The sequence below is a fragment of the Moschus berezovskii genome, chromosome X (assembly GCF_049115385.1).
Source record: "Moschus berezovskii isolate FMDL1 chromosome X, NW_MosBer_1.0, whole genome shotgun sequence".
Lineage (NCBI taxonomy): Eukaryota > Metazoa > Chordata > Mammalia > Artiodactyla > Moschidae > Moschus > Moschus berezovskii.
In genome coordinates, this window is record NC_142488.1 from 43,273,494 (window position 1) to 43,299,673 (window position 26,180).

Here is a 26,180-nt window from a genome sequence, read left to right on the forward strand (position 1 = left end):
CTCGAGCATGTTCATTGTGAGATACTCAAACACTATGGAAGTATACAGTGTGAAAGTAAAACAAAAAATCATATTGCTGCTCACAGAGGCCACCATTTTTCTGTGTGGGTATGTATGAATACACACATGTAGTGATGCCAGGAAAAAACAAAGATCTGAAGTTAGCTTTTCCAGTGAGAAGGTTTCTCTGGCCAGCTCAGTTTGGAAAGCTGAGGGAAATCTTGAACAAATGAGTTTTTACATTCAGTGAATTTATTTTTGTCAAGCTCCTAGCACCCAGGGAGAAGAGAAAGTTCTAGGGCTAATAAACGCGTGAGTTGTCTTTCTGGTTGCATGACTCAACACTTTTCACATGATTTAGTTGTTAAATATGCTTGTGAAGCAGGGTTAGGTTAATTATGTATCAGAGTTAATCAGTGTGTCTTGATTAGAACAATGACAATTCAATAACTGTATCAGTTGTGGATAATTAAGCCGAAAGTTGCTTGAACATTTCTTCAAGCTGCTTGTATTCAAAACCATAAAAATCCCTGTTTGGTCTATGATATTAAGAGAAACAGCTCATGGTTCTTTTCCTACTCCAGTAGATGGATTTTTTTCTCCCACCTTTTATTAAAGCGCTTCCTGTTTTTTTAAATCTGAAACACAGACTTGATGTGAGGTTTCTTGATTTGCCAACTTTTCATTCTACAGATGCTGGCCACCACAGTGATTATCTTGGAGAAACCATATGGATGATTTTCAAAGTTAAAGCATCCAAAAATGTCCTCATAAAACAATCTTTTATGTTACTTTATGACACAGCTTGTCTCAGCCGCTGTTATTGGTACTGGAGGAGGGAGGGAATTTTGTACAATAGATGGTCCCCAAATCATTTCAGTTTTGCTTTGAAATCCATAAGCTATGGTAGCTTTACAATAGGCCCCTTCCCCCACGCACACCACCCCCGCCCCGCCCCAAGAAGCTTCTCTCTGTTACAGATCAATTTAGGTTCCCTGCAGTTTAGTCCCTGAAGGAAAGCTAGTCACAAAGGGTAGAAGCAAGGACAGGGAATCAGCCAAGAGTGGATCCAGAATTTGGAGTTTACCTTGGATCACCTCAGAGTGGATAACATACCTCGGAGGGGTGACTAGATGTTAAAACAACATTAAATCAAAAACTAAACAGACTTGGTTGGGCGGGGCAAGGGCTATAAAACAGTTCCCTTGCACAGGAACGCCTGTCTCTGACAGCTCTCATTTCCACAGAAAACAGAGCCTCTAGTTCCGCAACATCCTTTCTTTGGGTGGGGTTTCTGTTTGTTTAGATTCTTGATACTCCACAGAGTTTCTGGGTTGAGCCCTGATGGAATGTTTGAGAAGTTCTGTTTAAATCAATGGAGAGGATTCCCAGGAGAGGAGTAATGCAGATTCCCCACTGGGATCCCCCTTGGGTAGTTAAGTGGCTTTATCCTGTCTCCTGCTTCTAGCAGCGCCTCCTGGTGGATCTTCTTCATAGCTAACCTCTCCAGGCCGCTGCCTGCTTCCCCCTCATTTCATCCTGGAATCCATTGGCCTGGGTAGGGGTCTTTGCCTGGATAGGTGGCAACCCAACTGCAAAGGTGACAAACTGGATTCAGTACCAACTTTGAGAGGCAGTGGGATTTCCCAGGTGACACTAGTGGTAAAGAACCTGCCTGCCAATTCAGGAGATATAAGAGACGCAGGTTCAGTCCCTGGTTTGGGAAGATCCCGTGGAGAAGGGAATGGCAACACACTCCAGTATTCTTGCCTGGAGAATTCCATGGACAGAGGAGCCTGGAGGGCTACAGTCCATGGGGTTGCAAAGAGTCGGACACAACTGAAGCAACTTAGCACATGCACATGACAAAATATTTACAAACATGTTTTTTAGAGGCAAGTTACCTCTAATGCCGCTCTGTCATTTAACAACCACATGACCTGGACAAATTTCTTCAAATGATCTATGCCTTAGTTTCCTCATGTGTAACTGAGGGATAATAATTAAGGGGACTCTGACTTATCTTCTAAACCCGGATATTTTTGAGATTGAAAGGGATGATACTTATTATTAGATCAGGACAGCTGGCATGTGCTGGGACTGTCTCTGGCAAACCTGAATGTATGGTTACTCTAATAATTATGGTACCCACCTCATCGGGGTGTTGGGAAGGTCAAATCTTTGTGAAAAGTGTCTGACACATGGGAAGGGCTCTATGACTGTTTGCTATCATTTACCCCAAAGATAGGACCTTTCCCAGTTTTCTCACTTCTGTTAGTGACCCTTCTCCCAGTCTTCCAGGTTAGAATATCTGGAGCTGTTTTTGACTTTCTTATCTTAACGGCTGATCTCTTTCATCTTTGATTCACCATGTCAAGTTGTGCTGTCATCAATGTGACCTCCAACACGTATTATGTTGTGTCTGTTTGTGACCTCAGTCACCTCTCCCCCAGCTCGTGCTCCTCCTGGGCTTAGCTGGCCCAAGGGTATGCCTTTAGGCAAATCTCTTTCCCTTTCTGAGGCTGTTTCCTCATCTCTCATGAGGGTATGATGGTTGTTGTTGTTCAGTCGCTAAGTCGTGTCCAACTCTTTGCCACCCCATAAACTGCAACACACCAGGATTCCCTGTTCTTTACCATCTCCTGAAGTTTGCTCAAACTCATGTCCCTTGAGTTGGTGATGCCATCCAACCATCTCATCCTTGGTCACCCGCTTCTCCTCCTGCCCTCAATCTTATCCCAGCATCAGGGTCTTTTCTAATGAGTCGGTTCTGCTCATCAGGTGGTCAAAGTATTGGAGCCTCAGCTTTAGCATCAGTCCTTCCAATGAATATTCAGGGTTGATTTCCTTTAGGATTTACTGGTTTGATCTCCTTACAGTCCAAGGAACTCTCAAGACTCTTCTCCAACACCATAGTTCAAAAACATCAATTGTTTGGCACTCAGCTTTCTTTATGGTCCAGATACATCACTCCATTGCCTGACTCTAACTGGCTCTCTGGACATTGTAGATACCTGATATGACTTTCCTGAAAGCATGATAAACATCTCATTTTGTTTTACATGAGGTGGAGTGCTTTGTAAACATCAGTCAGTTCAGTTCAGTTCAGTCGCTCAGTCGTGTCCGACTCTCCGCGACCCCATGAATCACGGCACGCCAGGCCTCCCTGTCCATCACCAACTCCCGGAGTTCACTCAAACTCATGTCCACAGAGTCGGTGATGCCATCCAGCCATCTCATTCTCCGTCGTCCCCTTCTCCTCCCGCCCCCAACCTTTCCCAGCATCAGAGACTTTTCCAGTGAATCAACTCGTCGCATGAGGTGGCCAAAGTATTGGAGTTTCAGCTTCAGCATCAGTCCCTCCAATGAACATCCAGGATTGATCTCCTTTAGAATGGACTGGTTGGATCTCCTTGCAGTATAAGGGACTCTCAAGAGTCTTCTCCAACACCACAGTTCAAAAGCATCGATTCTTCGGCGATCAGCTTTCTTCACAGTCCAACTCTCACATCCATACATGACCACGGGAAAAACCATTGCCTTGACTAGACGGACCTTGGTTGGCAAAGTAATGTCTCTGCTTTTTAATATACTATCAAGGTTGGTCATAACTTTCCTTCCAAGGAGCAAGCGTCTTTTAATTTCATGGCTGCAATCAGCATCTGCAGTGATTTTGGAGCCCAAAAAAACAAAGTCTGACACTGTTTCCACTGTTTTTCCATCTGTTTCCCATGAAGTGATGGGACCAGATGCCATGATCTTTGTTTTCTGAATGTTGAGCTTCAAGCCAACCTTTTCACTCTCCTCTTTCACTTTCATCAAGAGGCTTTTGAGTTCCTCTTCACTTTCTGCCATAAGGGTAGTGTCATCTGCATATCTGAGGTTATTGATATTTCTCCCAGCAATCTTGATTCCAGCTTGTGCTTCTTCCAGCCCAGCGTTCCTCATGATGTACTCTGCATATAAGTTAAATAAGCAAGGTGACAATATACAACCTTGACGTACACCTTTTCCTATTTGGAACCAGTCTGTTGTTCCATGTCCAGTTCTAACTGTTGCTTCCTGACCTGCATACAGGTTTCTCAAGAGGCAGGTCAGGTGGTCTGGGATTCCCATCTCTTTCAGAATGTTCCACAGTTTATTGTGATCCACACAGTCAAAGGCTTTGGCATAGTCAATGAAGCAGAAATAGATGTTTTTCTGAAACTCTCTTGCTTTCTCCATGATCCAGCGGATGTTGGCAATTTGATCTCTGGTGCCTCTGCCTTTTCTAAAACCTGCTTGAACATCTGGGAGTTCACGGTTCACATACTGCTGAAGCCTGGCTTGGAGAAATTTGAGCATGACTTTACTAGCGTGTGAGATGAGTGCAATTGTGCGGTAGTTTGAGCATTCTTTGGCATTGCCTTTCTTTGGGATTGGAATGAAGACTGACCTCTTCCAGTCCTGTGGCCACTGCTGAGTTTTCCAAATCTGCTGGCATATTGAGTGCAGCACTTTCACAGCATCATCTTTCAAGATTTGAAATAGCTCAACTGGAATTCCATCACCTCCACTAGCTTTGTTCGTAGTGATGCTTTCTAAGGCCCACTTGACTTCACATTCCAAGATGTCTGGCTCTAGGTCAGTGATCACATTATCGTGACTATCTTGGTCGTGAAGGTCTTTTTTGTACAGTTCTTCTGTGTATTCCTGCCACCTCTTCTTAATATCTTCTGCTTCTGTTAGGTCCATACCATTTCTGTCCTTTATCGAGCCCATCTTTGCATGAAATGTTCCCTTGGAATCTCTAATTTTCTTGAAGAGGTCTCTTGTTTTTCCTATTCTGTTGTTTTCCTCTATTTCTTTGCATTGATCACTGAGGAAGGCTTTCTTATCTCTCCTTGCTATTCTTTGGAACTCTGCATTCAGATGCTTATATCTTTCCTTTTCTCCTTTGCTTTTCGCCTCTCTTCTTTTTACAGCTATTTGTAAGGCCTCCTCAGACAGCCATTTCGCTCTTTTGCATTTCTTTTCCATGGGGATGGTCTTGGTCCCTGTCTCCTGTACAATGTCACGAACCTCCGTCCAGAGTTCATCAGGCACTCTATCAATCAGATCTAGTCCCTTAAATCTATTTCTCACTTCCACTGCATAATCATTAGGGATTTGATTGAGGTCATATCTGAATGGTCTAGTGGTTTTCCCTACTTTCTTCAATTTAAGTCTGAACTTCGCAATAAGGAGTTCATGATCTGAGCCACAGTCAGCTCCTGGTCTTGTTTTCGCTAACTGTATACAGCTTCTCCATCTTTGGTTGCAAAGAATATAATCAATCTGATTTCGGTATTTGTAAACATAAGGTAGTGTTATCAGTTCCAGAGATCAACGGGGTCAATGGTAATATTCCCCTTCCCTAAATTTCACAATAAGTTGGATCTCTGAGTAGGAAACAAGGTAGTCTTTGGAGGGTCAAACAAATGAACTCCATGCTGTGACTATGGTTGACCCAGGACTGTCTTTAAATTTGAAAAAAACAGTTGGGAACCCCAAGAAACCCTGATGAGGGAGCTATGGAAGGAACTTCAGAGAGAAGGGTTGGGGAATGAGTGTTATCATCTTGTCCCCTATTTGGAGTTGCCAAGCAGACATAGGGATTGGTTACACTGGGCACTCAGACAGGAAATCCAAGGGTCGGAAGTTGGCTTTGTGGTTGGGGGAAGAGGGTGCACAGCCCGTGGCCTCCTGCAACCCCTGGGCAGGTGACCAGGCCACTAAAGATCACTTGGCTGAGTCTCCTCTCAGATCAGCACCCACCTAACAGGCTTCTGACTACGAGCTGTCTTCCACTGAGGAACCCTACTTAGTGGTGGAGTCAGGATTTGAACTCAGGCCTGAGTTCCAGGTCAGATGGTACTGCTTTCTTGCATTGAAACTCAGCCTCTCCTCCCTACTTTCTTCACCAGCAGCTGTGTTCTGGGGGTCCTGTCCTATTTCTGCCACACAGCCTCACTGACCTCACTCCCTTGCCTGTCCACCCCACACACCACTTTTAGGTTCCATTCATGGAAAGAGCCACTGTCTTTAAATCACTTTTCTTTAGAAAGGCCAATTTTCAAACCCTGTACCAGACCTCCTGAGTCAGCAGCTCTGGGGCTAGGACCCAGCAATGCCTGTGTTAACCAGGGGACTCTGATGCTTGCTCAAGTGTGAGAACCACCGTCTTACAGAATAAAATGTAGCCTCCCACCCCCCTGCCCCAGACCTACCATTACAACATCCACCCACTGCTATTGACACATACTATAATCATGGGTTGTGACATTTGCCACTTTCCACAGTTACATCTTATTCTCACTTTCATGGCTTTGCCCAGACACTCTTCATTTATTCTCCGGCAAATCTGCCCTAGTCAGGGCTACCTCCTCTTGCTTATTGTCCCTTACTATGTCTCTTACTGTCAAACCCTTGGCAGCCAGAGGCTCCCTTGGTGGCGATCATGGCCTCTTCTTCTATGAGGTAGTCAACACCTTGAGTGACCCTGCTGGTAGAAGTGGTAACTAGCTTTTTCCTCTTATAAGAGTCTATCTCTTTCTTCCCACCTCATCCTCCATCTTCCTGCATTCCAGGGTCCCAGAGGCTTTGCCACTGAAGTCTTCGTGGCCTGCTCCAAGATTTTCACTGTGGCAGATGAAATAATCATTGTGGCAGGCAATTCAGCTGATATTTGGGACAGGCAGGGCAGCTGACACAGAGTAAACCACATTATTTCATGGTTTGTCATTTTGATTCAGGTATGCCAAGGTTGGTCATAATTCTCCACTAGGCCATTTCATTTTATAGGTTGCAGTTTTTTTGTTTCTCTCTTTCTTTTTAAATCAAAAGATAGGAAGCCAAGTGCTTCTGACAACTCATTTGTGCATGCCAACTTGCAGAAATTTCCACTGAAGCTCAGTGGCTTCTGCTGTGCAAAGGTCCAGTGGTTCAGGAAGCCCAGATAGAGTTCTGATTATCAGGAAAACCTTCAAACCAGCCTCAAGCTTGCCTGGGGGAGGGATTACCGGGCTAGTTTTTAGCCCCAGCTGCTCTTCTCAGTGGGGAGAGGTTAATAGAAACTCAATGAAATGGAAGTCCTGGTGTGTGTATATATGTGTGTGTGTGTGTGTTTGCTTAGTCACTCAGTTGTGTCAGATTCTTTGTGACCTCATGGACTGTAGCCTACCAGGCTCCTCTGTCCATGGGGATTCTCCAAGCAAGAATACTTGCCCTGCCCTCCTCTAGGTGATCTTCCCAACCCAGGGATAAAACCCAAGTCTCCCACATTGCAGGCGGATTCTTAACCATCTGAGCCACCAGGAAAGTCCAAGAATACGAGTGGGTAGTCTATCCCTTCTCCAGGGAATCCTCCTGACCCAGGAGTCAAACTGGATTCTCCTGCATTACAGGAAGATTCGCCTATTCCCAGGTGGTGCTAGTAGTAAAGAACCTGCCTGCCAATGCAGGAGAGGTAAGAGATGCAGGTTCGATTCCTGGGTTTGGAAGATCCCCTGGAGAAGGAAATGGCAACCTACTCCAGTATTCATGCCGAGAGAATCCCCATGGACAGAGGAGCCTGGTGGGCTATAGTCCACGGGTTCACAAAGAGTTGGATATGACTGAAGTGACTTAGCACGTACCTCTGTTGAGGTTGTACCACCTATATCAGTCAGAGTTCAATCAGAGAAGCAGAATCACTAGATTTTTTTAAAACAGGATTTGAACTTACAGAATTGTACAAGTAGGTTAAATAGTCTCTGTAAGGCAGTTGTTCTCCTATATGATACTGGAGCTTGAAGTCCATAGGCGGGCACTTGAAAAGGAAAGACAGATGCAAAATGGGGGACGATCAAGGACAGGTTGAATCCATAAGCACAAGATGGATGGAGCTCATGAGGATGGACTGAAATCCATGTCAGTTCTTATTGCCCTTGAGTTTGATGGTGTCGAGACCTGAAGGAGCTGGGGCCCTTTGGTGTGGAGCTATCCCTACCCTGGAGTCAGAGAACCTGAAGGAGGAACCAAGAGAAAGCAGAGCTGCAGGCCTGGCTGCTGCCTCACCCCAGTGAGGGGAGCCGGGACAACAATGTGTGTGAGCCACAGAATGGCCACTATTGCCCTTTCACTCTCTCAAACTCCTAATAGAATCTCTGTAGTCTACTCTAACCAGAAACATGAGAGAAGAGATCTCTGGGAAATGTAGTTCAGCTTATAGGGGTTGGGTGGTGGCTCAGATGGTAAAGAATCTGCCTGCAATGCAGGAGCCCCGGGTTCAATCCTTGGGTCAGGAAGATCCCCTGGAGAAGGGAATGGTAACCCACTCCAGTATTCTTGCCTGGGGAATCCCATGGACAGACCATGGAGTCTCAGAGAGTGGGGCATGACTGAACGACTTTTGCTTGGTCACATTGATACATTCCAAAGGCACCACATCACCGTTGGCTTCTTTGCTTCTCTCTTGGTGACTTTTCTTCAACCTTACTGAAATATTTCACTGGATCCCAACCATCCTAAATGTATTTGGTATATTACCTTCTCTTTGAGGTGCTGTCCTCAGAAGTGCTTGGGCCAGCCTATCAGACAAGCCTCTGGAGGGACCACTCCTCCTCCTTCTCTGCAAGAGGCCCACCATCTATTTCTGCCTTGTATGCTTTGGGTCAAAATGCCTCAGCTGTCTCTCTTCCAAGATAACTATGGTGAGATCAAACCCTAGAGAAGCTAATAGATAACTGTGTCACCATCCCTCCTCACCCAAATGAGGTAGACATTTTTGTATCAAGAGACATATTCCAAGGAGTAGGAACCATGGGACTTTCAGGCTTGTTAACACCTGAGTCATGCCAGGAAAGATGCTGTCTTGGGGAAAGACTCGACTTTCCGAGACTCTGAAATCTGATGGCCTCCAGAGTTGGTCAACTGGGGAGTTAGCACAGGTGTGGGTTGAGAGTCACCCTGAAGCCATGAATAATGATTGGTGAATGAGGTCTTGCTCATTCACTCATTTGGTCACTCCTTCATTCCCCAAAGATTTATGAAGTATCTACTCCATGTCAGACATGTGTGAGGGAAGACACTGATGAATAAGATGCAGTCCCTAACCTCAAGTGGCCCTCTGTCTGGTTGAAGAGGCAAAAACAGAATGAAAGAGAGAAAGAAGGCGGGGTGGAGGAAAGAAGGAAGGAAAGAAGAAAAGAAAGAAAAAGAAAGAAAGAAAAGAGAAAAAACTCCATGCCATGTACTCTATAGATAGTGCTTTTCTGGTCTGCTATAACTGTGTTATTAAGTCAGACTCTCCACTGACTCCCATAACTGGCTTGGTTCCTTTCACATGTGCTAGGCTGAAAGTCACAGGTATTTCCCAGGCTTTCTTCAGCCTTGAAACAGTGTCCAAACTGCCAAAGCTTTTTAGAATAAGGTGAGATTTTCAAAAGAAAGGAAGATGGCTTTCATAGTTATATTTGGATTTGGATATATGAATGCAATAGCACTAGCTTTTTCCTCTCCTGGAAATCATTTTGAGATTTCTAGTTCTGGCCATGACAGAGTAAGTGGTATCAGGCTTACCCTTGTGATGGAAATAGCTCTAACACCTGGGCAAAATATGTAAGACAACTGTGGGCATTGGACCATGACCAACATAGGCAGTGATCCTTGAGAGAAAGGATGTATATGAGCTGAGCCCCATGTCTCTCTGTCTTTTCCCCTGAGGACACTTTCCAAGCTGCACTGCAGGGTCCTGCTAGGTAGAAGAACCAGCAAGCAGGATTTGAGGCTACTTGAGTAGCTAGAATCTGGGGGGCAAGGTCTTATACAGGAAAAGTTACAGAGAAGGAACACCTAAAAAGTATGTGAAAGTTTTCCTTCAGATCTTTGGCCAACTCCTAAACTGCATAGGAGCAGGGTGGGACTCTAGGGCCACATTAGATGGCTGTATCACTGAGCAGAGTTTACAGGCTGCATGGTGCTGGAGAGGTGGGAGTTGGGGCTAGACTTCTCAGTGGGCACCCTGGTCTTTTGACTGGACCTCAAAAAGTCCACATTCTAGTAGTAAGGCTCATGTTCTATCAGCAAGGACTATGTCCTAGGAGTAAGGACGAAACTGAAAGAGACCTGCTGTAACAAAGTCCCAAACCCAATCTCTACAGAATTACGGCAGCAGTTCTTGACTAGGGGCAATTTTATTCCCCAAGGGACATTTGACTGCATCTGGAAACAATTTGGATTGTCACTGCTGGGAGTTGTGATGCTACTGGTACCAAGTGGGTGAGGGCTGTGGATGCTGCTAAACATCTTACAATGTACAGAACAGACCCCACCCTATCCTCCCAGTCTCAAGAGTCAATAGTGACAAGATTGGGAAACCCTGGATTTAGGTGATCAGTTTCATTGGCTGCTAGAACAAAGCTCAGTAGTCTTTAGGAGAAGATAACATAATTTAGAGCCTCTTCCATGTGTTATCCTTAAAATCCAGCATATAATGAAAAATTACCCAAAAAGCACACTTAGTTCATTGTATTACAGTTATTATATACTTCACTTCTATTAGACTGTGAGATTTAAGAGTAAGAAACACACCAGTACCCTGTTCCCCTCCATCCCATTCCAATGGTGAAAGTGCAAGTCACTCAGTCATGTCCAACTCTTTGTGACCCCATGGATTATATAGTCCATGGAATTCGCTAGGCCAGAATACTAGAGTGGGTAGCCTTTCCCCGATAATCAAGAAAAAGGAGGGGGTTTCCTGGTGGTCTAGTGGTTAAGAATCTGCCTTGCAATGCAAGCGACATGAGTTCAATCCCTGGTCTGAGAAGATTCCACATGCCACAGAGCAACTCTCAAGCCCTCGAGCTACAGCTACTGAGCCCACATGCTGCAACTACTGAAGCCTGAATGCCTAGAGCCTGTGCTCTGCAACAAGAGAGTCCACTGCAAGGAGAAGCCCATGCACCGCAACAAAGAGGAGCTTCCACTTGCTGCAACTAGAAAAAAGCCCATGCATCAATGAAGACCCTTCTCAGTTAAAAATAAAACAAAGAAAAAGAAAACAACCAATAAAAGCAGAAGTAGAACTAGAGTTAATCTAGATATTAAAGTTAGCAAGTATAGAAGTCAAAGTAGCTATGATTAAGATTTCAAGAAAATAGAGGAAAAGACAGACAGCAATAATGAAAGGGAGAGAATTTCAATAGAGAATTGGAATCTATGAAAAAAAGTTAAATTGGCGTTTAGAAATACAAGATACAGTGTCTGAAATTAGGAAGTTACTGTCTAGATTTAACCCCAAACTGGGCAGAGCAGAACATAAAATTAGTGAGCTATGTATGAGAGATAATATATGAAAACTTCAGAAGTAAATGGGGGAATACCTTTGTGGCCATGGGATTAATTATCATTTAAAATAATTAATAAACTGGACTTCATTTAAATTAAGAATGTCAATTTATCAAAAGGTACCATTAGGACAGTAAAAAGGCAAGCCATGGGCTGGGAGAAGATATTTGTGATATATATAGCCAACAAAAAGTCTTGTATCCAGAATATAAATGTAACTTTCACAATGAGACAGACAACCCAATAAAAAAATGGACAAACAACATATGCCAACACTTTACAACAGATGAAATCAGAGTAGCCGATAAGTATATGAAAAGGATCTTTATACTGTAAGTTATGAGAAAAATACAAATTCAGCTCACACAATGAGATATTGGTAGACACTCACCAAGATGACTAAAGTGAAAAACTAACAATATCAAATGTGATGAAGATATGGAACCATGGAACTCTGTCTTCCATAGCTTATAGGAAGAAATCAGTACAACTACTTTGGGAAATGGTTGGGTGGTATTGACTAAATCTGTCCATAGGTACACAATATAACCCAAAAATATCCCTTCCGTATGCCTGTGTTCACCAACTGACATAGATAAGACTGTTTGCAGAAGTTTTAATTTACAATAACCCAAACTAAATACAACACAGATGTTCATCAACATTAGAATGAATAAACTGACTTCATCATACAATGGACTAGTCTACTGCAATGAAAAACAAGCTGCTGATTCATGCAACAGTATGGTTAAATAGCTTGAAACATGTTGAGGATGTACTGTGTGAGTCCATTTAAATGAAGTTCAAAACCAGGTAAAACTGATTTATGGTGATTTAGTTCAGAATGGTTACTGTTGGGAAGGGGTGGGGTGATCGACTGTTCCATTTTTCCTGGAACTGAGGAGTTTCTCAGAATGTGAGACTTTCAGGGCTGAAACAAGTCTAGTGTCAAGAAAATCAGATGGTTGGTCACCCTAGAGGCTGTCTTTTTAGGGAAGGGACATGAAAGAGCCTTCTGAGGGGCTGGAAGTGTTCAGTATCTTGATGTGGACAGTGGTTACAGGAATGAACACATGTGTAAAAATTTATCTAGCTCTACATGTTATATATGCACATTTAAGTGCATAGGTTATACTTTGAAAAACTTAGAAAAGAACTCTATTTTTCAAAGTATTAAGTGAAAATAAACTATAGACCAGGGCCATGGGGAGAATTTTGGTGGATAACAAAATGAAAGCCCAATGTTCATAACGTTTGCCTGTCTTCTTTGACAGGTATTTGGCCTTTGATCTGAAAAGGGTGGAGCAAAACAGTGGTGAACAGGAATGGGGTGCCAGAATGTGTAAAGGAAGCTTTCATTGATTGAAATGAGTCTTCCCACCTGGAAGATTCACAGAAGCCTTGCAAACAATATTGCTGAATCTCAGGCAGTGAAAGGGGAAAACAGAAAAGGCATGAGAATTCTCATATTCAAAGGAGCAAGAGGATAGATTTTGCAAAGTACTGCATGATAGGAAATATTCTTAAGACAAGGTATTAATAGAATGATTTGTGTGCCTCTAGAAGAGGAAGGTGCAATACTTTGGCCACCTCATGCGACGAGTTGACTCACTGGAAAAGACTCTGATGCTGGGAAAGGTTGGGGGCGGGAGGAGAAGGGGACGACGGAGAATGAGATGGCTGGATGGCATCACCGACTCTGTGGACATGAGTTTGAGTGAACTCCGGGAGTTGGTGATGGACAGGGAGGCCTGGCGTGCTGTGATTCATGGGGTCGTGGAGAGTCGGACACGACTGAGCGACTGAACTGAACAGAAGAGGAAGAGATGATCTAAAGTCATACTGGGGAATCATTTAACAGAATTATTCCAGAATAGCTCTTCTTTCTTTGACCTGGTCTTTGGCATTTCTACTTTTTAAAATGTATGGAATGTTTCTGTGGCTTAATAAATGGTTTTTAGAATGTAACACATGTATCAATTACTTCTACCAATTTTTTCAAGCAAATATCTTTATAGATTATATATTATATAATATGTAGATAACCAATCCCCAGGACTCTGAGACAAGCTACACTCTATCAAAAGCATTTGCTCCAGAGTAGGTTGCGATAATGATAGGAATAGCTAGATAGCCAGGAAAGATATCATAGAAAGAAGAAAGGATGGCTTGATTGATTTAAGAAGGGGTTTGGTTGGCTAACATCTAAGTTCAGGAAAAGCTGAGGACCCTGGGAAGATGAAGTCTGCTCTGATGGTCTGTCTTTTTGACTGTCCAGGCTTCAGTAATGCTTTGTTTGGGGACTGCCCCTATTCTGCATTTGAGACTCCTGGGGAAGGAGCCACTGGCAGCTCATGTCTGCTTTTCCTGAGTCTTCTCTTGCCTCCGTTTTTCTTTCCAAACCTGTCTGTGTCAAGGGAAACCTTTCACTGCCTCCTTTTCATTCATGAGATCAAGAATAATTTAGGAGTCTTTTTCGAGGATGGGTTGGATACTCTATGAGTCCTGTTTCTTTTTTTTAAAATTATTTATTTTTGACATGTACACACTGCTATATTTATTTATTTATGGCTCACCAGGGCTTCCCTGGTGGCTCAGATGTCAGAATCTGCCTGCAGTGTGGGAGACCCGGGTTCAATCCATGAGTCCGGAAGATCCCTGGAGAAGGCAATGGCAGTCCACTCCAGTATTCTTGCCTGGAGAATTCCATGAACAGAGGAGGCCGGTGGGCTACAGTCCATGGGGTTGCAAAGAGTCGGACACGACTGACCAATAACACATACACACACTGCTGAGTTATCAGGCTTCATCGCATATGCTTTGTCTCCCCCACTGGGGTGTTATCTCTCATAGCACAGGGGCCTTGTCTAGACAGCCTTATACCCTCCTAGGGTCTAGGATATGTCCTGCACATACCCCTTCAATATTTTTTAATAAAATTTAAACAAAAAATTTTTTATCATTTATTTAGCAGTTATCTGTAAAACTATATTCTGATTAAATGGTTAACACGCACTTTGGTTACTTTATTTCTCTTAAAGTATGTGTATGGTGGTTTAGTCGCTAAGTCGTGTCCAACTCTTGCGACCCCAGCCCACCAGGCTTCTCTGTCCATGGAATCTTCCAGATAAGAATACTGCTGTTTCTTTCTCTAGTGGATCTTCCCAACCCAGAGATTGAACTTGGGTCTCCTGCACTGCAGGCAGAGTCTTTACTGACTGAACCCCCTGTGCCTCTTGCGTCTCCTACATCTGCAGGCAGGTTGTTTACCACTAGCGCAACCTGGGAAACCCATCTCTTATTGTATTTATGTAAAAGAAAGGAATTGAGATCAGGGAAGTAAAATTGCCAGGCATCTTGCTTTAAACAAAGCTTCCTGAACACTCTGTACCACCATCTAGTGGGAGAAAAAAACTCCACTTCCAACCTGACAAGAAACAGGGTTAGCATATAGAACAATGTCCAGAGTGGATGGCAGTCGAGGGGAGGCGGACCTGATGGAGGAACTGTGTTTTCCTCTGATTAGTCACGTGCTTGAGGGTGGTTGTTTCCTGGTGCTTGGCGTGACAGCAGAGGAAGCCTTCTTTGTGGTTTTGTGAACAAGCACATCATGATAAACTCTGGGTGCTGTCCTTGGCCATGGCTCTATTTGTAGGCTAGTAATTTAGGCTGTGGGATATTCCCGTCAGAACAATGCAGGTTTTGGAGGAGAAAAGTCATGGTTTTATTAGCGTAAGTGCCACAGACACACACCCACACATGTTGCATTGTTTCACCCTTTTGCTGATTCCTGGTCCAGTCCAGCCTCCTTGGCAGCCCTTAGCTGCAGTGTATTGTCTATGGCTCAAGAGAGGGTTCTTGGTATTAATACAAAATTGCACTTGGCATCTGATGGTGAGCACTGGATGTTTTCATCCAAGTTGACTTTTCTAAGCAATGCCAACAGTCCAGGTTCTGAGGGCCCTGCACCAGTCAGATCCCTCCTGCCTTCAATTTTCTTTTATTTCTTTGTTTCTCCTTCCTTGCCTGCCTTGCTAGTTTTCTGAGCCAACCCATCAGTTTCTTGTGGCTCCTTTTGTCTCCTCCAAACACACATCAGCACATCCACACTCAAATATGCACACTTGAGGGTCCTGGCCTAGATACCTGGTGGAAAGTGGCTCTTGAGGAATTCAGAGAAAGCACACTGAAGCCATGTGCCGAATGACCTTGCCAATAGGCAGAGTTGTCATCAGGCCATTTAATATAGAGTTGAAGGATGAGGCAAGTCTCCCTACCATCCATTCTACAATCTCTCTCCACTTGACTCCTGAAACTCCTATGTGAAAAAGAGAAATACTATAATTTCTAAATTAAAAATCAGGACTTCAAGTCTGACCAAGTATCAGAAAAAGAGGCCAAGTCTGGGATGAATCGGCAGTTACATAGATGTCCCCTCATAGTCCAGCTGAAATCATGACAGAGGCTGCTTGCATGGAACACTATTGAGGAGAATTCCAGGGCCACATCTGGATTGTGTGGGGGAAATAATGCAGGGAGGTATTAGGAAGGTCTGAGATTGTCATGGCATGGGCTAGTGGGAGCATCATAATATTGACTTTACATACAACTGGTTTCCCAGAGGGCTACAGTGAAATGCTATTAGCTGTTAATATCCTGGCATGAATTAAATTATTAATGTCACCTGTCAGGGCTCTAAGGGAATGGAGTCAGAGGATTGGTGAAGTTTTTTTAATGGCTTATTCTTCCTTTTTTTATTAAGGTAAAATTTGTATCACACAAAATCCATCATTTGGACCACTTTAAGGTGAACAATTCAGTTGGTTTTAGTTGTACAAACATCACCACTATCTAACTCCAGAAATTTTCATCAGCCCAAGAGATACCGTGTATCTATTAAAGAGTCACTCTTAATTCTCTTCTCCTCTCAGCCTGTGGCAATGACTACAATATGGATGGGCTTCCAAGGTGGGGATAATGGTAAAGAACCCACCTGCCAATGCAGGAGATGTAAGAGATGTGGGTTTGACCCCTAGGTGGGGAAGATCCCCTAGAGAAGGAAATGGCAACCCATTCCAGTATTCTTGCCTGAACACTTCCATGGACAGAGGAGCCTAGTGGGCTATAGTCTGTGGAGTTGCAAAGAGTTGGACCCAACTGAGCAACTAACACTTTTACTTTCAGGACTCAACCACAGTTTCCAGTCCCCAGAGATCTTCTGCTTTTACCACAGCATCTGTACTCATCAAGGTAGGTGACACTAGATGTACCTGGCAGGTTGCTCTGGACTTTCTAGGCCCCCTAGGATAATCTCCACTGCATTATGAAGTGTCTAGAAATGAAAAGAGGGAATCTTCCTTAGTTCAAAGCCCAAGACCAGTTTAGTCACTTTCTGTGGACTCCCAAATGTATCTTATGCACCAGGAAGTTCTATCCTTTGGTACATGGTCCAGGTCCCAGGTGGAGATAGTCTGGGGCCGGTGACTTGGGAGAACTGTGCCTGTCAGCAAGGGAACAGACAACAATGAGAGCAGGAAGAAGTGATGGGATTTTCAAGGGGTTCTGAAACAATTCCTTGTGTATCTTGTTTTACTCTTCCTGGGGACTCCTATTTGTTCCTGAGAACATATTTGAGGCAAAGCCCAGGAGGTCTCGTATTAGTCCTTTCCATGTGGCCAGCCTGAGAATGACAGATGGTGGGTAGCCCAGGCCACTGCAGGGAGGGTGTGTCTGCAGGCAGAGGGTGTGTCTGCAGGTGCACAAGGAGGCACAAGGCCATTACACTTAGGGTGTGTGCCATGGTGTGGGCTTTGATATCTGTCCTCTGCTTTCTGTTTCTGCCCAGTGTCGAGTAGCTCCCATAAGGTTCTTCCCACCTGAGTCGCCAATTCCTATCTCCCACACCAACTCCAAGACCCTTAGGCTGGGTCCTGCTACCACCTCCCCAGCCTGGGAATAGCTTGACTTCCTCTGGATTATTTTCTCCCCATTCCAGGCCAGTAAGATTTGTAAAGCACAGAGTACAAAAGGACCACGTGTAAAGTTCAGTGTCAGATGATGGCCATGTTACCAGCAGCTTGATTCCTCTTGATTTCTAAGCAGTTTCCACACAACCATAAGGCAAAGTCTCATGGTCCTGCCACGTGGTTAAGATATCTAGGGGTCAGCGATTCTGCTTTGTTCTGGGTGACTCATCTTGAACACACCAAAGGGAATGTCTGTTAGTGCTCAAAAATTACCTGGGCAGCCTTATGTGCCCATTTGAAGGAGCTAGTGGTCTGGGGAGTTCGAGAAACAATCTTGGCACGACCCTGAGTGGTGCCAAATCCTCCAGCCTCATCATGGCAGGAAGATTGAGGTGAGTTCTTCTTTCTCATGTTTGCTAAAGGTGAGTGGCTCCTCAATCTTTTGAGGTGGCATTGTCTGCCCTAAGGGGCTGGGCTGGATGTGCGTGGAGGTACATGACTATGTTGGTTTGGATAAAAATCAGATGATACCAGCAATAACAGTGCAGGAGGGGACAAACCCAGGGTAAGATGTCACCGGCAATGTACCAAAGCTCTGAAGGCAGCCTACTCGTGGGAGTGGGTGGGAACTCTCAAATGGGAGGAGGAAGCTGCGTGACTGGAGTCTGCTTTCGCAGTGACTTAGGTTTGGTTCTTCTTTATGGTGGGAGATGAAAAAGGAAGCTGATTTTCAAAGTAGAGTCTCTGGATCATGAAAGAGGATGTATATGGAAGCTTCTAAGACAGTCACATGGAGTATAGAGAATAGACTGATGGACATGGGCAGGGGAAGGAAAGAGAAGGTAAGATGAATGGAAAGAGTTATCATGGAAGCTTATACACTACCATATGTAAGATAGACAATGGAAATTTGCTGTATGACTCATGGAACTCAAATCAGGGCTCTGTAACAACCTAGAGGGGTGGGAAAGGATGGGAGGTGGGAGGGAGGTTCAAGAGGGAGGGAACATAGGTATACCTGTGGCTAATTCATGTTGATGTATGGCAGAAACCAATGCAATATTGTAAAGCAATTATCCTTCAATTAAAAATAAAATCGTTATGAATATTCCAAAAAAAGAACAGTGACAGTTTAGGGGTTAGCAAACATTGTAGGCGAGCTAAGCCCTTTTGGGGGAGGGGGCAAGGTTGGTGAGGGTCATCCCGTCAGATGTTCAGACCAGAGATGGCAGCTAGGAACTCTTTCCCAAGAGTCCCTCAGGGTCACATCAGAGAGAATGGAGAATGACAATGAGAGGAGTCCCTACAACTAAACCACTTTGTGAAGTTGCTAAATCGTGTCTGACTCTTTGTGACCCCATGGACTGTAGTCTGCCAGTCTCCTCTGTCCATGGGATTTTCCAGGCAAGAATACTGGAGTGGTTACCATTTCCTTCTCCAGTGGATCTTCCTGACCCAGGGATTAATCCTGGGTCTCCTGCACTGCAGTCAGACTCTTTACTTTCTGAGCCACCAGGAAACCTCTTTAGTTCCTGTCTTGTCACAAGCCACATTGTTTCATGACACTGTTTTGTTCCACTTTAGACAAACTACAATTCCTTTTGCCCAGACAAACTGAGATGTGAGCTGGCAATGGTACTCTCCGTTCTCCTGTCCCCCACAGCCAGGACACTCACCCGCACCAGGTCTGGTGTGAGTCGCTTGGCCTGCAGCCATTTCTGGAACCTCCCTGTCTTCCGCAGGACACGCTCAATACTGCAGGTCTTGGGGGCAGCTGCGGAGGCACAGATTCTCCTGTCTGAGATCTTGTTTTGCTGTTTGCTGACCAGCCTTGAGATCTCCACTGGGCGCCAGGTTTTGAAATCATCTGAGTAATTTGCAGAGTAAGAAGGCAAGTCGTCAAGAGGTGGTCCGAGGGGTAAGGCCAGCCTGTTGTCAAACCTGAAAAAGGATCAGCCACTTTCAGATCAGCCTGGGAGCTGGAGAGAAGGAACTAGGCAGGGACCAGTCACACTGCCAGAGCCAGCAGAGCCCGGGGACAGGGACATAGGGGCCCATGTCTGTTCGGATCCATTTCTTCTCCTTAGACTGGGGTGCTCCAGGCTCTTTCTGTCAAAAGACTATTTTTGTTTTCTCACGCTTAAGGAAATTTATATGTGATGTCAGAAAAGGTGAGGGATCTGCATACCGGACACAAACTTTATCTTCTTCACTTAACTAGCTTTCTGTGAAGGCAGCAGTTTTACACATGTTGGTACCTTTGATTCTCCTCATGTCCCATCCCCACTTTACAGATGGGGAAGCAGGCTTACAGAGCTTAAGTGCCTTGCCCAAGGTCAGATAATATGTGGCTAAGCAGGGGTGCAAACCCAGGGCTCTCTGTCAGCAAAACCCATGATCTTTCTCCTTTGCTACCCTGGTTCTAGTTGCGGCATGCGGAATCTAATTCTCTGGCCCCTTGCATTGGGAGTGCAGGGTCTTAACCACTGGACCACCAGAGAAGATCTGAAACCATAGTTCTTGAAGAAGCTTATTGTCCTGCACTGGGGAGAGCACTACCCACTTCATATCCAACCCCAAACGGCCCCATCAATTTTTCTTTCAGTCCAGAGATTTAAGTTAGTGGTCCCAGCCAAGTGTCAGGGAACAGTGGCTGTTAAAGGGTTAGCAGACTCAAAGCTATCTGGGATCCAGGAGGTGTGTGATTCCACACAATAGTGCTAGATGCTCCCCAGGGGAGAGACACTGGCCTATTACCATTTGCTGATTTTCTACCCACCCCACAGTGACCCGTTTCTCCAGTCATCTTTCTAGCTGTGTGCCAACATTTCCATCGGGAAAGAACGCTAAATCTTCTTCTCATTCATGTATGAAAAATCACTAAAAACATTGTGAATCTTCATTATTATTGAGGGTTATACTGCAAATGAAAATTAGGTGTTTATGTTATATATTTAATTTCTTTTTTTTAAAAAATTATTATTTTATTGAAGTATAGTTGAGTTATAATGTTGTGCTAATTTCTACTGTATAGCAAAGTGATTCAGTTACATGTATATATACATACTTTCCCATATTCTTTTCCATTATGGTTTATCACAGGATATTGAGTATAGTTCTCTGTGTTACACAGAAGGACCTCATTTTTAATTTAATTTCAATAAGAATCTTTAAATTCTTCATTTATTCTTTAAATTCTTATTATTGGGCATTACTGGGCCAGCTCATGATAGTGAGTTTTCGAGGAACTAGCTCCACACCCTGCATTGTATTTTTTTTCTCACTTATATGACACAGTTACTCTAAGAGACTGCAAACTTTTCTAAGAAGATGCTCTAAGAAACTGTCAGTCAATACCTTCTGCCATACTGGACTGTTCAAACTTCAATGGAAATAGGCACAAAGAATTCTGTTCCAGGACATTGCCACAAATCTGTTTAAAAAGACCAAATGCCAAAAACTTGCAAGGAATCAATTTTACTGGCATTTTTAGGACAATCATGGGAATTGATAGGATAATCATGGGAGGATAAGGAAGGGCCTAGGGCCTTGAGGCAGGCCTGTCTGTTTCCCATAGCTGCTCTTGTTCATGCGGATTCAAACCACTTCTCCCCAAGGGCCTGTAACTAAGGGTCTACAACCAGGTGGCTCTTTTAGATAACAATAATAGAAATACACATTTATGAATCACTTTAGCAATCACTTTGCTAAACACTTTGTGTGCCATAATTCAGTTATACCTTTCAACAAACCTGTGAGGTCAGTGTTGCTGTTATCATGTAGATAAGGAAACTGAGGCACAGAACTGTTAAGTGCTTTACTCCAAGTCACACAGCCAAGAACTGGAGGAAGTAGCTTTCAAGGGTCCAGAGCTTGTACTCTGAACCACTTTGCTGTTACTTAGTCCTTTATCATTGGAGAAGGAAATGGCAACCTACTCCAGTGTTCTTGCCTGGAGAATCCCAGCGATGGGGGAGCCTGGTGGGCTTCCGTCTATGGGGTCGCACAGAGTCGGACACGACTGAAGTGACTTAGCAGCAGCAGCATGAATTTGCAGACCATTTAGCAAAGAAGAAATACAAAAGGCCAAGAAGTCTGAAAAAAGGGCTCAACTCAGAATATACAAAGCAAAAATAATAGTAATAGTAAACATTTCTGAGTGTGCAAGAAGTAAACTCTATAAGAAGAAGTCTCCTTTTATATATATATACATATATGTCTCAAAATTCTAAAAATTCACTATATTTTTTGACTCAGAAATTTTACCTTTTAGAATTTGTTATAGGAATTAATTACTGACATGCATAAAAGTCTAACCACAAGGAGGTTCAACATAGCACTGTTTTTAATAACATAAAGTGCAAAAAACCCTAGTTGTCCCACCACAGTGATTTAGTTAAATATGTTAGGATTGACTGATACAATTGAATACCATGAAACTGCTAAAAATCAAATTGTGGGGAATAGTTAATGTGGAAAAATTTTCCCGATATATTGTTAAATAAAAGTTTCCAAAAGAGTGCATAATATGCTCACATTTTTGTTGAAAAAATTTTAATCCACACTTAGCAAAAAGGTAGTAAGGGTCATACACCAAAATGTTAATGAAGCGGTGATCCTTGGTGAGGAATTGTCTGAGATCTTTGTGTTTTCTTTAATCGATATTTCCTGGAGATTCTAAAATAAAGATATATCCGTTTTAAAATACGGAAATAACTATTTACAATGTAGAGAAAAGGACTATAAACAAGTCTACATTTCCAGACCCATTCACTGGCCTCAGTTTCCTTGCATTGAGAATGTGACTTCTCAACGTGAAGCGTTCCAGACCCCAACCTGCCCTGCCTGGTGATTTCCTGCTTGGATCTGCACACTTCCCTTTCAGGCAGGCACATGTGGAAAATGAATTCTGAGGGAGCTGAAGTAATATCCTGAACTCAAACTGGAACACAAACCTATTTGGGGAAATGCTTCCTGAATTTGGCCATTACTTGCCTGATGAGAAAAGCCTCATTTCTTTCCACTTGGTGAAGAGTCGACTGTAAGATTCATATATTCTTGCTTACTTATCTGGAGGAGGAGGTGAATCTGGAGCTCTTCCTCAGGTGAATCCCTTAATTTCCCTCCCTCCTATCTTAAAATATGTCCATATTTTCAATGCCTTCTTTTTCGAAGGAATCAGTCCCACCCACTTCCCCTGTGTTACTGGTTTTATTCATCCCATTTCTTAGGTGGGAATTCTTGAGTTCATTTTCCACATCTCCATCTTTCTTTCCTCTCACACTGAGTTGATCAACAAAATAAGTCTCCAGCTAAATTGACTTGCATCCTTCCTGCCTGGCTTTGTTCTCAATGATCTTTCTCTTGGATGAGGAGAACTGGTCTGCATCACCTGGTCATTCTGCACACTGCTTTCCAGAAGATCTTTGCAAAATACTGGCCTCATCTTGTCCCTACCCTATGTAACACCCTCACCATTTCCTGCTACACAACTCCTGCAAGTGGAAGAAAGTCTTTCAATTTTTCAACATTCAAAATGCCTTAAAAATGATAATAGGATATGTATATACACAACACACACATGTGTGTGTGTGCGCTCAGTCGTGTCTGACTCTTTGAGACCCCATGGACTATAGCCCGCCAGGCTCCTCTGTCCATGGGATTTTTCCAAGCAAGAATACTGGAGTGGGTTTCCATTTCCTCCTCCAGGGAATCTTTCCAGTGGAGGGCTCGAAACTGCATCTCCTGTGTCTCCTGCTTGGCAGGCATTTTCTTTACCACTGAGCCACCTGGGAAACCCATATATATGCACTACCATATATAAAATAGATCACTAATGAGGATCTGCTGTGTAGCACAAAGAACTCTACTCAGTGTTCTGTAATAACCTATATGGGAAAAGAATCTAAAAAAGAATGAATGTATGTGTATAGATAACGGATTCACTTTTCTATATGCCTGAAACTAACATTATATTGTAAATCAGCTGCACTCCAATAAAAATGTTTAAAAAACAGTCTACTAGGAAAAGTTCATTTCAACTCCCTGTGATATCGGCCATCTCACAAAAGAAGTTCAACATTTTTATTGGTATTTTCTGTTTGTTATTTCTGTTTAGTAACTTCATGGAATACTCAAGTTTTGGTTAATATAGATTGAACATAAAATTATTTTCAGTTAATGCCTTCTGCCTGGTCACCAAATCTTACAAGGCAGGGGCAGAGCCTTGGGGGAGAGCATAAGAGAAGAGGTCTATTACAAAGGGCCTTTGGTATTGAAAAGGCTGGAGACCACTGGCTCACAGGTTAGGGTCCCAATTCCTTGGTATGGCATTCAGGGCCCCCTGCCCCTTGCAACCTCCTCCTTGTGCCATACCTCCACAAGGGCCCCATGCTCCAGCCACGAAGGCACACCTCCGGGCCTTTGCTTGAGCTGATCCTTCTACCTTAAGCTGCTCTCCTCCCACTTAATTTCAGCACATCATCCTTCATGGCTGTGCTCAGAAGCCCTTCTCTAGTCCCCATTTGGAATTAATATTCTTTCCCTGGAGTTCCCCAAGGCCCTTTACACTTCACTTCTGGCCTGCATCAGATCAGGCCTTACTGCTATTTGTAACACTGTTCCCTACCTCCTGAACCCCCTGGGAGGGCAAGGACCAGAGTTATAGCAATGTCATTATAGCACGTCCTAGGCCTTGGCCATAGTAAAGGTTCATTGAACATGAGTTGACAGGGTTGAATTCCAGAGCATGGTACCGTTCTCTGGGGAGAGCCATGTGCATGAGATTTATTAAACTTAGGTTTTCGTCTGATCAAGGCAACAGCTCACAACAGAAAACTCATTCAGAAACTTTGGAGCAAACTGCTTTGGTTTGAGTCCCAGATATGCCACTTGTTAGGTGGTGACCTTGAGCCAGTCACTGAGCCTTGCTAGGTTTCTGTTCACTATCTGAATCATGGGTGTGAATCGCTAACTCCCAGGATTGTTTTGAGGCTAAAATAACAGTAGCTTAAAAACATTCGTCACATAGTAAGCTTTCTATAAATTTTATTTCCCTGCTACTATGAGAAATGAACTTGGTAAACTCAATAGTCCCGGGCTACTTCATTCACGGAAAAGAAAACTTTAAAACTTTACACTCCCACTTCCAAAGGGAATGTTGGATTTAGCATTTAGAGCTGGAATTAGGCTTCACACCTTCCCTCCTCTCCATCCCAACCTTAACCCATTACCACTATAATTAAATGACTTTGCTTCAGCTCGCACACAAAAACTGCACCCTGACTTGTTTTCAAGAAATTCCTGGACCTCATCGCATGAAGGGAACAACATTTTGCCCCTCAGAGTTATCCAACTGAGATTCTGACCTTATTTCTTCTTTAAAGAACTTCTTGCAAATAGATGTCCCGATGCAGGCGTTACATTTATCAAGACCGAGGAAAGTCCTTCCCAAATTGTAGCTCGTTCGGACTCGGGACACCGGAGAAGGAGAGGGAGAAGTTGGCGAGGAGACAGAGTAGCTCAGGCCGGAGACCCACAGCAGCAAGAACGGCCAGCCCAGGTGGAGGGTGGCAGCTTTGGGCCCCAGCCGGGGCTCCATCGCAGGCTCAGGATTCCAGCTGCACCCACTTAGGGCTGCGCAGAGGCAAGTCTTGGCAAAAGAAAAGGGGCTGGCTTTAGGGCGCTGACCCCATCCCAGCTTCACAGGTTTCTACTGGAGGATGCTAAGGACCTTGGAGCTAATGAGGCTGGGGAGGAGGTGAGGAAGTCCGTGGAGGATGCTGATAAAACCGTTTCCAGAGTTACTCTTCCTCTGCCCCCGGGCGGCTGCTACAGGCTGGGGAGGGGCTGAAGGGCAGATTTCGGGATGGACAATGGCCAGGGCCTCCCTATGCAGTTCTTTTGACAAACACAGGATATCCTGGCTGTGCAGGAAAGGTCCAGGCAGGATGTATGTCCGACCTGGTTTCCACCTGGGAGTTTTAAAGGATCCTGAAGGCCTCCACCCTCCACTGTTTTAATTCTGGGTGTATCTGTCCCTATGGATCACACACACACACACACACACACACACACCCCAACCCCTCCCCGGCCCCCTGCCATGGATAATGCAGCCTGCCCCTTCACCAGCCATATTTGGCTGTGAAAGAACTAGAAGTCAGTTCACCAGCCATTAAGCAGCACATTTTGATTTGAAAGGTGAAGCCTTTTTACCGCCTAGGGCAGGGGTCCCCAAACTTTTTGGCACCAGGGACTGTTTCGTGGAAGACAAATTTCCCGTGGACAATGGGTGTCGGGGGATGGTTTGGGGATGATTCGAGCACATCACATTTATTGCGCAGTTTATTTCTATTAGTATTACATTGTGCTATATAATGAAATAATTATACAGCTCACTGTAATGGGAGCCCTGAGCTTGTTTTCCAAGCTTAGGCAGTGACAAGAGTGATGGGGAGTAGCTGTAAATATGGGTGATGCTTGGCTCGCTCACCCGCTGCTCACCTCCTGCTGTGCGGCCCAGATCCTAACAGGCCGTGGACCAGTTCTGGTCAATGGCTAAGGGTTGGGGACCCCTGGCTTAGGAAACAGAAAAATTCAATAGAGTTTATGCTTCAGCTCCTCTTGCCTATCTGAGAAGAAAAGAGGGGAAAGGACCTGATGGCCTCTGGTGTGATGGGGAAAGCACCAGAAAGATCCTTGTGGCTGTACCCAGCTGTGTCTACCCTTCTCCCCACTTACCTGAAAATCCCTTTTCCTTTAGCTCAGTTGGTAAAGAATCCGCCTGCAATGCAGGAGAGCCCCGTTCAATTCCTGGGTAGGGAAGATCCACTGGAGAAGGGATAGGCTACTTACTCCAGTGTTCTTGGG

At 44.2% G+C, this 26,180-nt stretch overlaps 1 protein-coding gene across 1 annotated transcript in view; it reads right to left on the bottom strand.

Moving 5' to 3' along the window:
* The window catches only part of DIPK2B (divergent protein kinase domain 2B), a 48,338-nt gene extending 23,260 nt beyond the window's left edge, over nt 1-25,078 (bottom strand). The window contains exons 1-2 of the mRNA XM_055438401.2: nt 24,680-25,078; nt 18,989-19,253 (exon numbers count right to left, since the gene is read on the bottom strand). Coding sequence (XP_055294376.2) covers nt 18,989-19,253; nt 24,680-24,912 — 498 coding nt within the window. The 5' untranslated portion in view covers nt 24,913-25,078. The remainder of the gene's footprint in view (nt 1-18,988; nt 19,254-24,679) is intronic.
* Between the last annotated feature and the right edge of the window lie 1,102 nt (nt 25,079-26,180).